Source organism: Nelumbo nucifera, chromosome 2, assembly GCF_055504915.1.
Source record: "Nelumbo nucifera cultivar China Antique chromosome 2, China Antique-T2T, whole genome shotgun sequence".
NCBI classification, from domain to species: domain Eukaryota; kingdom Viridiplantae; phylum Streptophyta; class Magnoliopsida; order Proteales; family Nelumbonaceae; genus Nelumbo; species Nelumbo nucifera.
Window position 1 is genome coordinate 32,666,723 of NC_142650.1, and position 15,297 is coordinate 32,682,019.

The 15,297-nt window shown below is 37.3% G+C and overlaps 1 protein-coding gene across 1 annotated transcript in view; it reads left to right on the forward strand.

Moving 5' to 3' along the window:
- Nucleotides 1–6,595, forward strand: part of NRPC1 (nuclear RNA polymerase C1) — a 105,276-nt gene extending 98,681 nt beyond the window's left edge. The window contains exons 23-28 of the mRNA XM_010267287.3: nt 1,986–2,141; nt 2,236–2,349; nt 2,498–2,568; nt 4,145–4,349; nt 4,489–4,691; nt 6,023–6,595. Of these exons, the coding sequence (XP_010265589.1) occupies nt 1,986–2,141; nt 2,236–2,349; nt 2,498–2,568; nt 4,145–4,349; nt 4,489–4,691; nt 6,023–6,074 (801 nt within the window). The 3' untranslated portion in view covers nt 6,075–6,595. The remainder of the gene's footprint in view (nt 1–1,985; nt 2,142–2,235; nt 2,350–2,497; nt 2,569–4,144; nt 4,350–4,488; nt 4,692–6,022) is intronic.
- Nucleotides 6,596–15,297: the final 8,702 nt, after the last annotated feature.

Consider the following 15,297-nt stretch of genomic DNA (forward strand, 5'->3'; position numbering starts at 1 on the left):
AGTCTCTTAAACAACTCCTTCATCAAGAGTTTGAGGTGAAAGATCTGGGAGAGCTACGATACTTCTTGGGTATTGAGGTAGCTAGATCTAAACATGGGATTTTTATTTCTTAAAGGAAGTATGTTCTAGATCTATTGGAAGAAACTGGAAAGTTGGGTGTTTAGTCTGCAGATACACCTATTGAACATAATCACAAGATCAGTGCAAAGAGTGGAGAGCCACTTGAAGACAAAGCTATGTTCCAACGGTTAGTTGGAAAACTCCTCTATCTTTGTCTCACATGACCGGACATCAGTGAGACAAAGAAATTTCTTCTCTTTTGAAATTTCTTCTTTCTTTTTCTTTTGAATTCAAGACTGATTGTAGTCTTGATCGACTATTTCTCTCAACTTTTCTATCAATCATCTTAAAAGAAATATAGCTTCCAAAATTGATCTCTCTTGCATAAAGCAAAATTGCTTCTCTAATACACTTATTTCAAGTCATAATCTTTGTTCAATTATTCTCTCCCAAAGTTTCATAGTGTGGCTCATGAATTTAATCCCCCGATAATTATTACAACTTTGTATATCACCTTCTTAAATATAGGCACCATACTGTTGTTTCTCTGGTCATCAAACATCTTCTTTTCTTTGGCTATCTTATTAAGGCTGCATTTGGTATTCCTTATTTTAAGGACTTATCTCCTTTTTGTTATTAAAACTTCAGTGTGCATAGGAGCATTTTAACTACTAAAAGGAGATAAGTCCTTAAAATAAGCAATGCCAAATGCAGCCTAAATAGCTTAGTTAGCAATAACAAGCCTACTTCTCCCATACCTTTCCACATTTCTATTGGAATCTCATTGGGTCCTAATGCCTTTCTCTTCATAGTATTCAGTGCCTCTTTTACTTCAATAAGCCTAACTCTACAAAGGTACATGTTATTTCTAAGACTAATAGTATTGCTAGATTCTCCTCCATTAGCACCCATGGTCCTGGGAACAATTTAAACAGCTTGTTCAACTGGTGGTGGTGGCCCTTGTACTCTTTATGTGTTTTTAGTTAATGGTTCTGTTATTTATCATAAAAAAAAAAGTCCATTGGAAGGATTTCCATATGAAGTTCAATACTTTTAAGGTAACCTAAAAGAGAAACCAACTGGTGCCTATCACCTTATATGTGTTTCTTCTGTAATGCAAATGGTAAGACTACTTGTTACCTAGTCTCCTACCCTCTTGTCTCTAGTAATTCAAAGTTCTCTCTGTTTAGTTGTAGGTGGGTTTCCCTAAGTGATGCATAAGGCCTATTTTATGATGTTTTCTTCTCTTTCAGAAAGATAAGATGGAAGGTCTTAAGGAGGTGCACAAGAGTAGCAATTTTGTGGATGGTGTGGGGAGGAAAATGCTAGATTCTTGAGGAAGAGATTGACACCAAGGAAGAAATTGAGCTTATCATGATTAGAGTGATAGGTTGGGTGAAAAAAACTGAGAATTATTCAATCCATTTTCCATTAATGACACAGCCGGGGCATTGCAAGGGGTGGTGCCATCTTAATCTACAAAAGGAAGGAGGTTGATTCATTGGACACCTCCAGATTAGAATTTCATAAATCTAAATTGCGATGGATACAGTAGGGGGCAATCCATTAGAAATTAGGATTGGTTGGGTGCTAAGAAACCACTCGGGGAACATGATGGCACTCTAGTCAGGACCAATTAGGTATGGAGATTTCTTTTACCAATACTCCAAGGGCCGTTGTTGGGGAAAACTATAAACTACAAGAACATAGTATTGGAAGGGGATTCAAGAACTATGATAAAGTGTTTAAAATAGAAAGTTGGGCACATGCCAGTATCAATATAATAATGTAAGAGGTAAGATGTGTCATTAGAGAGTTCAGAACATTAACCAAGTAGATTGAGAGATCAGCATACAGTGTGGCAGATGTAATAGTGATCAGCCTCTCTAGAAAACCTGGATATTGACTGATTTTTTTCTATGCAGGTTGCCAAAAGTATAAAGATTGTGATGACACAAAGACAAGCATCAATAGTGATCAGTTTGGATATGGCTAGGATTGAAGCTGCACAATTAAAGATTTCTGCTGATAGCGTAAAAGAATCAATTCTAAAGCATCTGAATCCAAAATTCAAACCAAAGGTAAGGAATTACTATTGTGATCATTCACCTCTTATATTTTCCTTTTCTATTGTCATATTTTGAGCATTTTGTGCACTTGTTAATTTTATTACAGATTGTGGTTGACAAGGGGTACAAGTTAATAGTTATACCTACAGAAAGTGATAGAAGCAAGTTACACTTTGAACTGCACAATCTTAAAGCTGTGCTCCCACAGGTCATTGTAAAGGTGAGATTACAATGCTATCTACTTCTGTAAGTTATTGGCATTATGATCTAAAACAAGGTCATCCTGCAAAAGAGTTTCCAACCATGTGATTGAACCTCTTACAAGTCCAAATTTGATACGTTTGTTCTCTTTTGTCTTTTTATCACAGGGCATATCTACTGTCCAACGTGCAGTGATTAACAAAAGCAAAGATGGAAAGTACAACTTACTTGTAGAAGGGTAAGTTGGTGAAATAGACATTGTAATAATTTATATTGTTGATGGATATGCTTGGTCTTGAATATTGGAACTTTTAAATTTTAAGATCATATCTACTGCTTTATAACATAAAATAGGGTTCTTTTGTATATTTGTATAGTGCAAACAGATTACCTACTGATTGATCGGGTTTGTTCTTTTTGTTTCTAAAGCCTTCTTCTACATCATCTCATGTATATCCCCTCCCCCCTTTTGAGTAATGAAAGTTTCCAGTTTCCATTCTCTTAAAAAAAATTATTGCCAGAAAAAGTTTGGATCTTATTGCATATATGGTTTTATTGAGCCAGATTTTATTACCTTTGTACTTTTATAGAGTGAAGATGCAAAGTCTATTTGGAGGAAGAAAATTTATAGTAGAATTTGATACATGTACCTAAGTAAAAGATTGTTCACCAATGCTCTCTTTATAGGAAACCCATATAGAGTAACCAGAGATTATAAACCAGCAACTTAGAAATCAGTTTTCATGAGGGAAAAACACCCAAAAATACTGCAGATTGAGTAACAGTCCAGAAAAGGAAAGTTCAGGATAGAAACTTGGAAGATGAAGTCAGAAACCCTACAGGGAATGGTTCAAACACCAAACCAGAAGTGTAGAAAGGAAGAAGTGATCAGGACAACACCAAATCTAAGGTTTCACAGAAGTCTGAATGAGCAGAAGTGAGGTCTGAATCGAAGTACAGATCTGCCACCACGTTCTTGCACAGAAAAATAACAAAAGACTGATCAGAACAGTCCCTAAAAGGAAGCTGTTATCTCCAAACAACAGGATAAAGAATCAGCCTTCTATTGTCCTTCAAAAGAAGCAATCAACAGTGGGAAAGAAGTCCTTCAGCAGATCAAAAATTGAATTGGCTAGGATACCATGTTAGAGTCGGTTCAAAAGAGACAAGTGAATCTGAAAAGGGTGTGGTGAACTTGCCACATGCCCTGAATGATATGTATTATATATCATAGGATTACATAAAGGAGAACGGACCATTACTCTTCTTAAATACAAAAGAAAAAACTGTAAACAAAGAATGAATAAATGATACTGTACATAAGTTACAAGGAGTCAGCCCATAGTATCTCTACAGTACCTTCTCTGCTAGAACTTGAGAAATTCCTTGAGCATAAAAAGGAAAAAAAATGCTGTCAATAATAGAAATGGCTGGTCCTAATAGAAATAGTTTGTTTTTATGATGGTCAGTTTCCTTGTATAAATGCAGGAACATATTTTCTAGCAATAGAAAATGAGCAAATTCTTGTTACTTTCGAAATGAAGGAATAGGAAAAGAAAAGGATGGACATGGTGACAAACTAAATCAGCATGGATTGGAAACATGATAAGATATAGGGATCATTCTTCTATTATTCTCTTGACTAGAAATTAGTACTCCTGCTCATATCAGAAAATGTGAATGATTACCTAACAGAAAATGCCAATTGTTTAATCAGAAAAAAGGTGACATAATATGAATTTGTGGATGGAAAATGCAATCCTTACCCCTTCTATTTGTTTATGAATCTAAATGCATACACTGCTTAATTTCAGTACAAATCTTCTGGGAGTCATGGGAACTCCAGGAGTAGATGGGTGTAAAACGACGAGTAATCATATCATAGAAGTTCAAGGTACACTTGGTATTGAAGCTGCTAGAAGATGCATCATAGATGAAATACAGTACACCATGGGAAAGCATGGAATGGACATAGACATACGCCATATGATGCTCTTAGCAGATTTAATGACATACAAGGTGAGCTACATTTTTTGAGTTGTATTGCATGAATTGGTACTCCAACCTCTAACCCCAGCAGGTTTAACTTTATAGTATGTAAATATGTATTGATGGGATTGATGTTGTATATATTTTTCTGGATGTTTGTTCTTAACAGGGTGAAGTGCTAGGAATCACGAGAACTGGCATCCAAAAGATGAAAGAAAGTGTGTTGATGTTAGCATCATTTGAGAAAACAGCAGATCATCTTTTCAATGCTTCAGTAAATGGGAGGGATGACAAGATTGAGGGAGTAAGTGAATGCATCATCCTGGGCATTCCAATGCAGATAGGCACAGGAATACTTAAAGTTATTCAAAGGTATATGGGCAATACATCTCATCTCAATATTTATTTGGAAAAATAAAGTGCTTATCCCAATGTTTTCTAGTTATGATTTCCCAATCTACTGGTATAGATGCTTATCATTCTACATCATGGATTAATAAGAATATGAATGTGCATCACTACATGCTGGAACCAGTGTTTTAAAAAACCCAGCTTGGAGGTACAGCAATTCAACCATTATGGTCAATAGCTCAAACTTTGATTTCATCAATATAAAATTTTCAGAAAATATAAAGCAATATAAAATCCTGATAACATGCTCAATAGCTAATGGATCAATGGTTCATATGCCCAGTAAATGGGTTTCATCAGGTTAGAGGTTGATCTGAAATGGGATTGTAACCAGATCACCAGTCTGACTGATCAGGTCAACGACAGTTAAAACACTGGGGCAAACTTGAAAATAGAAGTTATGATAAGAAATTGAAAAGAAAATAAAATTTTAACTAATAATCATAATGCAAATAATTGTATCCATACACTTCCCTTGCTGTCATAATTGAAGATAATTTAGAATACTTCAAACAACGTCAATGTTCAGTTTTCTTAGAAATAGGAGGAAGTTAAACAGACCAAGGAATCCCCCAACTTCATATAAAGGTCAACCCTCATGTTAAGAATTAAAAAATAAAATAAAGAAGTTCCTGTATGGAGCTAGCCCAAGCAATGTCCAACTTCATAAAGATCAACCTTGCATCTTTTGCAGAGCAGCTGCCTATAAAAAGTATAACCTAAATCTAGGTTAACGACTAGGTAGTTTACCTGGTAGGAAAATAACGATGTAGATGATCAAGCTCATCCATTTATGCTTCCCAGTAGCCAGCATTAACACACATCATTGATGCATAAGAGACACTGTATCGATATCATTCAAACTAATGATATCATGATAGATATCCAAAAAACAAAATATCTTGGACAACTACAACCTATCCTCTCTGATCAAACACAATCTCTCATACCTTTTAATAATGCTTCATATTTTCATATAGTTTCCATGGTTTGTAATTCCAAGTCATCTTTGTGGCATGTTTATTTTCCTGTAGACAAGTAAATAGTTCCTATTAGCCTGGACTCTCTACTTTGAACAGTGTGCACTTACTTTACAACAGAAAATAAGGCAAAATTAGATCTTTCTATTTAAGTAATCATATGCGAATATTTATTCATCTTTGGGAATGCATATGAAGCACAAGCACTCATTTAGAAGACTAATTTTTGTAATTTCTTTTATATACATTTTTTGTGTTTTTCCAAAGATTGTCTGGAAATGTGTCCTAACAACTGTACTTTCCTATAAGCAGATACCCTCAAGTTCCACAATTGAGTTATAAGCCAGATCCAATTATTTCTTGAGAAAAATTGTTGGCATTATCAATGCTTTAAAGCTAGAATTTGGGAACGAGTCTAGTCTCTTGTGACCATATGTCAAGCAGAGCAAGAGCACAGAGCTGAACTGAGTTCAAACTAGATTTGTATCCTATTGTCACAGGAGATGATCGCATATGAGAAAAAGCGGAGAAAAGAAAAAATATGTTTTTGGTGCTTATCAAAAGAAAAAGGAAAGCATTTTTGGGGGTTCCCACCGTCTGAAACACAATCCAAAAATCAGAACCCCCTCCCAGAAGAGAGAGAAAGAGGAGGGGGAGGGGGGGAATAGGATGAAGCAACTTCGTAGCCAAACAAAAAATGAAGGGAATGTATAGTTAATCCATGATTCATCTTAGGGAAGCATGTACTGAATGATACTGAACAGTTAAGCAACTATAGCCAAACAAAAAAGTTTTTTTTTTCTCCAGCAGGTTGCAGTTTGGTCAATGTGAGAATGTTAATAGACTGATTATTCTCAAGCATTTTGGAACTGTTGCATGTTTTCACGTATATATGTTTCTCTGGAATTTAATAAAACAACCATCCTTCCAACCTAAGAAACATTAAAAAAACTATTGTATTGTTAAATGTTAATAGTGGAAGCATTACAATGTTAAGGATGGATTAATTAATCGGCAGAAATATTGTGAATAACACAAACAGATGCTTAACAAACTAGGGGGTCTTACTTGGGCAGGTCCAATCTGAGCAGAGACCGATTCAGACCACAGGGCTGAGCTCAGATTTTCAATCCTTTTGATGGGTTTGGGCCCAAAAGCTTAGGCCTTTTTTTAAGGTTGGGCCTAGGCCCAGCCCCTTTGGTAGCCCAAGCCCAGCCCAAGCTTTTCCCTGAACACTTACATAGACACATGTTTGCATACATACATGCAAAGATACATAAACGTGGTCTGATTGAGCCCAACCTGAATGAATCAAATTTCTTGTGGGCTGGGCCCAGGTTGGACAGATTGGACTTCACCTTGTTCTCTGTCCAGGCTTGGGACCAATTCTTAGGGTTGTCGGGCTGGGTTGAACTTAAAGCGTGACTCAGCCCGGCTGATTTGCATCCCTATAACAGACTCCTCGTCAGCAGTTCTCATCCATCTATTTCTTGTTGAAACCAAGACATTGGAGGGGAATCTCCAGACCTCCAACCTACACACTTAACCAAACAGCAGGTAAGTAAGAACAGGAGCCAAAAAGATGATGTGCTGTTTTATTAAATTGACACCCTAAAACACAATTGTATTCCAATCATGATAGGAGGATAAAATTTTAACTTCCAACACGCATCTATACCGGTATACCGATTTCGAGTCAACAATTTATAAGCAGATTTATCACTATAACTTCACTCCTTCCAAACACCCACGACCACCCATCAGCTTGACGACATAACATTGGTATCGGAATCATCTTTTACGGATTAACCTATTTTTGTTCAATATGATGAATCAGAGTTGATCAAACAGGTTTTCAAAAACATAATAGGTGCCATCACTGGCTAAAATATGGAATCATGTTATTCGATTCAACTTCAGCAAAAAAAAAAAAAAAATCAGCTACATAAATCATGTTCCCCAATTCTATTCCATTTAGTGTTGAACACAAAGAAATTTGATATAGGACTTATATTTATAAGGGTTTGGCAGAAGATTCAATGCTGGTTGCAGCTTGACAACTCTCTTTATCTGTGCTTGGTGCTAGCAGTATAAGACAAACTCAATACCAAGAGAATCTAAAATATGGAATAAAAAAGGATACAAAACCATAGGCTATATTAAAACTGCTAGCACCAAAGCACTTATTTAAATGACAAAAAATTGAATATTATTAGGATAAGTATCATTTTTGAACTTGTCTAATAAAACAAAGATGGATTGAAATGGTCCATAGATAAATAGAAACAAATGTGACACCCTCTGTCCTCGAATTTAATGACTTCTAAGCTTATGTTTAAGGTTAAAATGAATCATCAATGATTTGACATAAATCATAGTCATGAACTTATATTAATAAAGTATTAATAAAAAAATCTATTTTACCTACTTTAAAACTGAAGAAAGAAAAATTATAGATATTAAAGCTATATACAATATGGAAATTTACATTAATATAAATTATTGATGGTGTTGGTTGGATGAAGCTATTTTAAGCAAGTTATTTTGTACTTAAACTCCTACTCTAGTCTATTCGAAGACTGGATACAAGTAGTAGTAGTAGTAGTAGTAGTAGGATTGTCAATTGACTCCCAAAAAAATCCGAAAAGAAACTTGCATCCATTATAATAATTAGATCGGATGTGGATTTGACCCCAATAAATCCAATAAGATTTAAGTCGGATTAAATTTTATATTGAATTTTATTAATCTTTTATTTTATAAGAAAGGAATTTTAAATAATTGGCTTAAATTTTAAATAATATGGGTTCTATACAAATTCGAACGATTGTACCCAAGGGAAAATGATCCTGCAAGGGATACCAGACCCTAAACTGGGCTAATTTGATTACAACATAAGCCATGTAGGATACAAACAGATTGGGTTAGATTTGAATTGGAGTATATCCATCTAACCCCTAATTAAAATTCAATTTGGATTATAATCAGATATATGATAAATGATAGAAATTGATTCGATATATATATAGGGGTGATTGAATTCAATCTGATTTCAAAACAAATCATATTTTACAATCCGATCCAATTCTAAAATCCAACGAAGATATCAAAATCCAATAAAATTGGATCAGGTCAGGACCCAATCCGTTTACACCTAAAGGTGTATGCCAGGCCGGGCCAGGTTGTCATGGCACGACAAGCAGGCGTCTCATGCCATGTCAGCCCACGGGCTGGGCCAGGGCCATGCTTGCTACCTCTAGGATGCTTCAGGTGTCTATCTGGGCTGGTCCACAGGCCAAGCTTTAGACCAGAGAGGGTTGTGGACCAGACCAAGCCATGAGAGGTATATTTTTAAAATTTTTGAAAAAAAATGAAAATTTTAAAATAAATTAACAAAATAGACAACAAATTAAAAAAAAAATCTTAGAATTTTATTATATATGTATTTTGATGTATACAGTTGTTTATATATGCAAGAATAAAATGAACTTAAAAAAAAACTACAATACAGTTGGAATAAAATATTATAATGAATTTGAAAACAAAAATTCATATATATATATATATGGGCCGTGTCAAGCCGATCTGGGCTACAGGCCCATTCCAGCATGGCCCACACTATCGTGCCAGCTTGTGAGCCTGAAAACTCAAGCCCGGAACAGCCCATACCTTCATGTTGTGCCCGGCACTGCCCACGTGCTACAGTGACCCCTAAATATTAGGTCACATCAAATTTTCAAACTCTATTGACAGCCCTAGTCAAGACCACATATGGTTCTATAATTTCAAGGGGCCTAGTCATTTATATTTTATAATTCTGTGATTTTGGGTTAAAATAATATTTTATAATCCTGTGGAATTAGTGCAGAAACAAAATTATATTCCATTTCCACTCGGCTATGAAGAAGAAACATGTCTTATGTAGGGGTGTTCATTATATGGCCCAGACTTTCAAATCAAATCGAACCAAATTGAAATTGACAGTTTGATCTGGTCTTGCCTTAAAACAAGTCAATTTGATGTTTGAACTTTATTTGGACTTTTTTAATTAGGTTAAGCTCAACAAAAAATAATCTGGTTTGAGTTCTATACAATCTGAAATCTGTTCCAAACTAAACTAGATTGTTCTCTTTGAATATATACATACATACATAAATATATATATATATAAAGCATAGGCAGTGATTTAGAATTACAAATCTAAAAATAAAGGAAGAGCACCTTAATTACACCCAAATTTACACAAACTTGTAATTAGAAGCGCTGGGTGAACTAATATGTGACACAGGAAGAGCCCTTTCAGGTTGTTGAATGTGGACGGAGAAAATTTTCTCATGACCACCAGAGCAGCTAAATTGTCTAATTGCTAGGCTTTGATAGTTTCACCTAACTAGCAATTACAACCAAATTGACAAACTAAAACCATGTGTCAAAATGTGGATCTTCTTTACTTTAGTAGTTGAATGGCATTTGCAGAAAAGAGAAAGAGAGAGTCTTTTTAAAAAGGAGGAAAAGGGCAAAAGCTAAATTGTCTAATTCCAAGGTAAGTATCGGCATTAAGATAAAGATTTATCATACTCACTTACGGAGAACACACTCCAAAATTCTATGTGACTTCTCAGTTGTATATGGAAAGTAAATGCTGGCAAATAAAGCTATTTCAAGCTTTTAACACCAAACAACCTACTGTCATCAGTGCCAGGAAATTAATTATTTAGTTTGGATTTTACATTGCATTGAAGCTAATTACCTCCCTCACCCCCTTAAAATGGTGACATTTCCAATTGCTAAGTAGTTATCATTTTAAAATTTCAGCCTTGGTTTTAAAAACGACATTAGCCCGAGCGGTTGAATCGTTCGGCCTGAAAATCACTCAGGTTTCTGGTTTTGTTTAAGGTCCAACCTGCTTTTATGTAGAAAACCATTGATTTGGTCAAAAAATTACTAATCCAGATGGTTGAACCATCAAACCGTTCAACCTGAGCAGCAGTTCATGGTTTGATTAAAAAAAAAAAACTTAAAACAAAAAAAAATTAAAAAAGGTATTTCTGCATCTGTTATGTGATTTAGGAAAATGCACCCCTAAAAGCTAGATGTTAGGAGGGAACCCAATAATATATATACCCTACAACAACAGCATCCCATACTACCAATATGGGATACCTCACATTAACATCTCATACTACCAACATGAGATAAATGAATCAGAACAGCATCTCTTTCTCTCCCCTTTCTCTCTTCTTCTCTCGTCTCTTTCCTCAATGTCTCAAACCGCAGGTGTTGTAGCTAGTGGCAACCTTCTTGGGCAGCGGCGAACAAAATGATCTGCAACCACACTATCTTTGAGCTATGGCATATACTCGCAGCGGCAACCGGGCAGCAACCTGATCTTGGTTCAAAAAGAATACCTTGTTCCCGACATAGATTTGGGTTCTCTCTGAAACGTTTGATTCAAAAAAAAAATCAAAACATTGATTCAGTTTGATTCAGAAACATGCTTCAGTTCCGAGTTATTTGATTTCTCTTTGGAGTCTGAAATACATCATAATCACGCCCACATTCAAAAAAGATGCTTTGGTTCTCTCTGAAGACCAAAGTCTGATTTTTCTCTAAATAATATTGTATTTATTATTATTATATTAAATATTTTATACTTTTGATATTTTTTATGATGTCATGGGTTGAACCATTCAACCTGAATGGTTGAACCATTGACCCAGAAATTAAAGGTAAGTGCGGTTCTGATTTTGGGTTGATTTTTAAAGACATTGATTTCAGAAAACAGAGTTCATTTCTTTCTTTTTTTATTTTTTCCTTAGAAATTGGTATGGTATTATTACACAGATACCTAATCTTAGGTATCTTATCTATATATGATGTCTATAGGGAATTCTCGTGCTTCAATTTTTTTCATTGAATATAAATAAAATAGAAATTATGATATAGCACGACCTCCGTTGTCCCGAATGAAACTGCGATAAAAGAGGAGATATGCGGATAGCTAGATAGCTATATCCGCGCATGTGCTTAAAAATACAACCTCTCTTATACACTTTAATTGTATTCCACAAATTCTACTAACAAGTGGGGAAAAATATCTCTCTTAGCTACGAATCTTTTTTGAACAATAGAATCCGCGAAAAAGTGAAGTGCTAAAAAAAGGTCAATTCTATACTTCAAGGCTCAATTTGTTTATGGTGCAAATTTCATTTGCATTAATGCAAATGCATGGGAATGCAAATAGGTTGTGATGTAGGTATATTTGGTCAACCCATCACACGTGGCATCAGTTAGGGTATTTTCGACAAAGGACAATCTCCTAAGGGCAATGGGGTAATTCCAGCCCTTAGCGATTATGGAGCACTTAATGCGGGCGCACATCCTATGTGCATTTACTCCTGAGCCACTAATGTGGGGGGTCGTGGTCGGCTGATGCCTCTCTTGAGTCCCCTTACGTGACCACAATATACAGAACAGATACATGTTGTGCATACTCCCCACTTAGGCGACTCCTATTATAAAAGGGACACTACAACTAAAGCTATGCATGCATACTTGAGTTATCACTTACACTCTTGTAGTGACCTTAACTTTCTCTAAGCCCCCGGCTAGCTTGATTGTCGGAGTCCTCGCCCCTAGGGATACTCTCAAGGCTTCAGACGCATTTTCACTCTTAGCATATGGGACCAATAGCCGTTGGACCCTGAAAATTACTTTGTTGCCCTCAATTCCATATTTGGAAGCATTAATTGGTGTCCTATGTGGGAACGACTTAACATCTTCCCCCTTTTTCACAAGGAACTTTAAGAAACTACCTAACATTTCTGAAAATGGCTGAAATTAGGATAATGTCACCAATGCCCAAAATTTGGTCACCTACGAACAATTTAATGCAGTGCTCCAGCAACTTGACAGTTTGGTTCAACAACTGGACAAACTATGGCGGCCGCCTTGTTGGAGGCCGAGAACAATAGGACAGGAAATCTGCTCACAACACAGTGAGCCAATGCCTAAGCAAGCCCGCAAGCGCATCTTTGAAGACCCCTCGGAGTCTGGTAGCAATAGTCGTCAAGCATCGATCCAACACATATCAGCTTCCACCCAGTCAAGGTGGAAACCATCACAACCCCCGTGTTCATGACACTTCGGAAGACTGTAAGGATCATCACACCGATCGCACTGCCTCCAACCGCAATAAGGACGACGACGGGCGCTCAGGCCACTATAGCCCCCCTCATCAATCGGGAGTTGGCCGACGTCGTGTCTCTCCCCCCAATAGTGTCCACCCTCAACCATCTAAATGATCGCCGGATTCGTAGAGCCCGGGATCAGGCTGAATCCGAAAACTCAGGAAACCATGTAGACCTTTCTCGGGTGAGAGAATCCTGGGAACTGGCCGAGGTCCCCATGCCTCAGATTGACTGACGTCTCCAGGACCTCCAGGCGCAAATCAATGCCATCCAAGATGAGATAAGACGGGTGAAGGAGGGCCAAGGTAATGCCTCCACTAGTTAGCCTGCCTCGTCCACCCGAATCGAGGCCTTCACTGACTCCACCTCGGAGCCACTCCCACCTAATTTCAAAGCGCCTACTCTTGAAACTTATGATGGAAGCACGGATCTGGAGGATCACTTGGAGAGATTTTGAGCCCTAATACTCCTCCATGGTTACTCCAACGCCCTAATGTTCCAAGCCTTCTCAACAATTTTCAAGGTAGCTGCCCACAGATGGTTCTCTATTCTCCCCCCCCCCCCTCGGTCCATCAGCTCTTAGGACCAGTTCGCAGACCTTTTCTTGGCCCACTTTGTGAAAAGCCAACGATGTTAGAAGATCGTCATCTCCTTAATGCATCAAGTAGAAGCCTGGGGAGAGCCTTCAAGCCTATATGAAGAGGTTCAATCATGAGGAGTTCGAGGTTTAAATACCTTAACCCCATTAGTGGCCTCTGCCCAAACCCCTCAACTAGTCTATTTCCAAGACACCGCCTAAAAACAAGGCAGGATTTCTCAAAAAAGTAAAAAAAAACATAGCATCTAAGGAAGCCAAGACCAACAAGCGCTTGCAAAACCTAGAGACTGGCCCCAGCATAAAGAAGAGGAAAGACAGGGACGGACTAACCGATGGCCCAAGCAACAAGAACAATGAGAAGTCATTGGCACCATCCTTTGACAAGTACACTCCCTTGAACGCCTCCTGAACTCATATTCTTATGCAAGTAGGAAAGCAAGAGTATATGAAGTGGCCCACCAAGCTAAAGAGGAATCCCATAAGGGGAAACCCAAAGAAGTATTGTAAGTTTCACCGTAGCATGGGCCACAACACTGAAGTTTGCTATGATCTCAAAAACGAGATCGAGTCCCTCATTCGACAAGGACATTTGAAAGACTATATTGGCAGTGAAATTCTAGTATCGTCGTCTGCACCTACGCTAGCCGACCCCCAACCTAGCCGCACATTGTTTGGGGCCATTGAAGTCATAGCTGGTGGATCAGCTTTCAGGGGAGAGACTGCCTTGGCCAAAAAAGCCTATGCTCGACAAATGAACATTGAGCATAGGATACCAAAGAAACAGAGACCAGAGGAGCTCACCTCATTTTCGGATGACGACCTCAGAGGGGGTGTCTATACCCCACGACGACGCACTGGTGGTTTTGATGGTAATTGCCAACTACGAAGTAAGAAGAACCCTCATGGACAACAGTTCTTCAGTCGACGTCATGTTCTATGAGGCATTCGAGAAAATGCAGCTGACGACTGACCAACTACAACCCATCGACGTGCCTTTAGTCGGATTCTCCGAAGCAGCTATAAGATTGGAAGGAATAATTACCTTACCCATCACAGTAGGGACAGAACCTTGGCACGTCACTTGCATGAGCCTATGGCACAAAAGTTGATGTAACATAGCATAAAAAATAATCGAACTCCATGTCGTTCATTTTCATTTTTCAAAAAAAAAAAAAAGAAAAGAAAATCTATGTTGGTGGTTACAAACCATCAGTGAGGAGTTACTTAAAGACACCAATGTCTCACAACTATCCAGCAAAGAACTAAATAACAAGGATTGTAGTTCATCATCTAACACCATTTTCATGGAGAAGAGTTGATTTACAATGCTTTGCATTTCATTTAAATGCTCCGCAATTGATATACCTTCCTTGAACTTCAAGTTCACAAACTTTCTAATAAAGAAAGCTTTGTTTCCCGTTGTTTTTCTCTCATACAAACTTTCTAACTTTTTCCAAAGAAAGTGTGTTGAAGTTTCCGCAGAAACATGGTGGAAGACACTATTTTCTATCCATTGTCTAATCATCCCTCTAGCTTTTCTGTCAATTTTTTTCCATTCCTCAGTGGACATCCCTTCCGGTTTGGCTTCTTCTCCTTCAATAGGTCCATACAAGTCCCTACAATACAACAAGTCTTCCATTCTTGGTTTCCAAATGGTCTAGTTTTTCCTATTCAGCATAACCATAGGACGTGTACCAACATCCATGATTTAGGCACCCAAAATTACTTCAACCAAAGCTCTGATACCACTTTGTTGGGAATAAAACCCCTTGTTAACAATGTACAAGTCAGCAATGTAA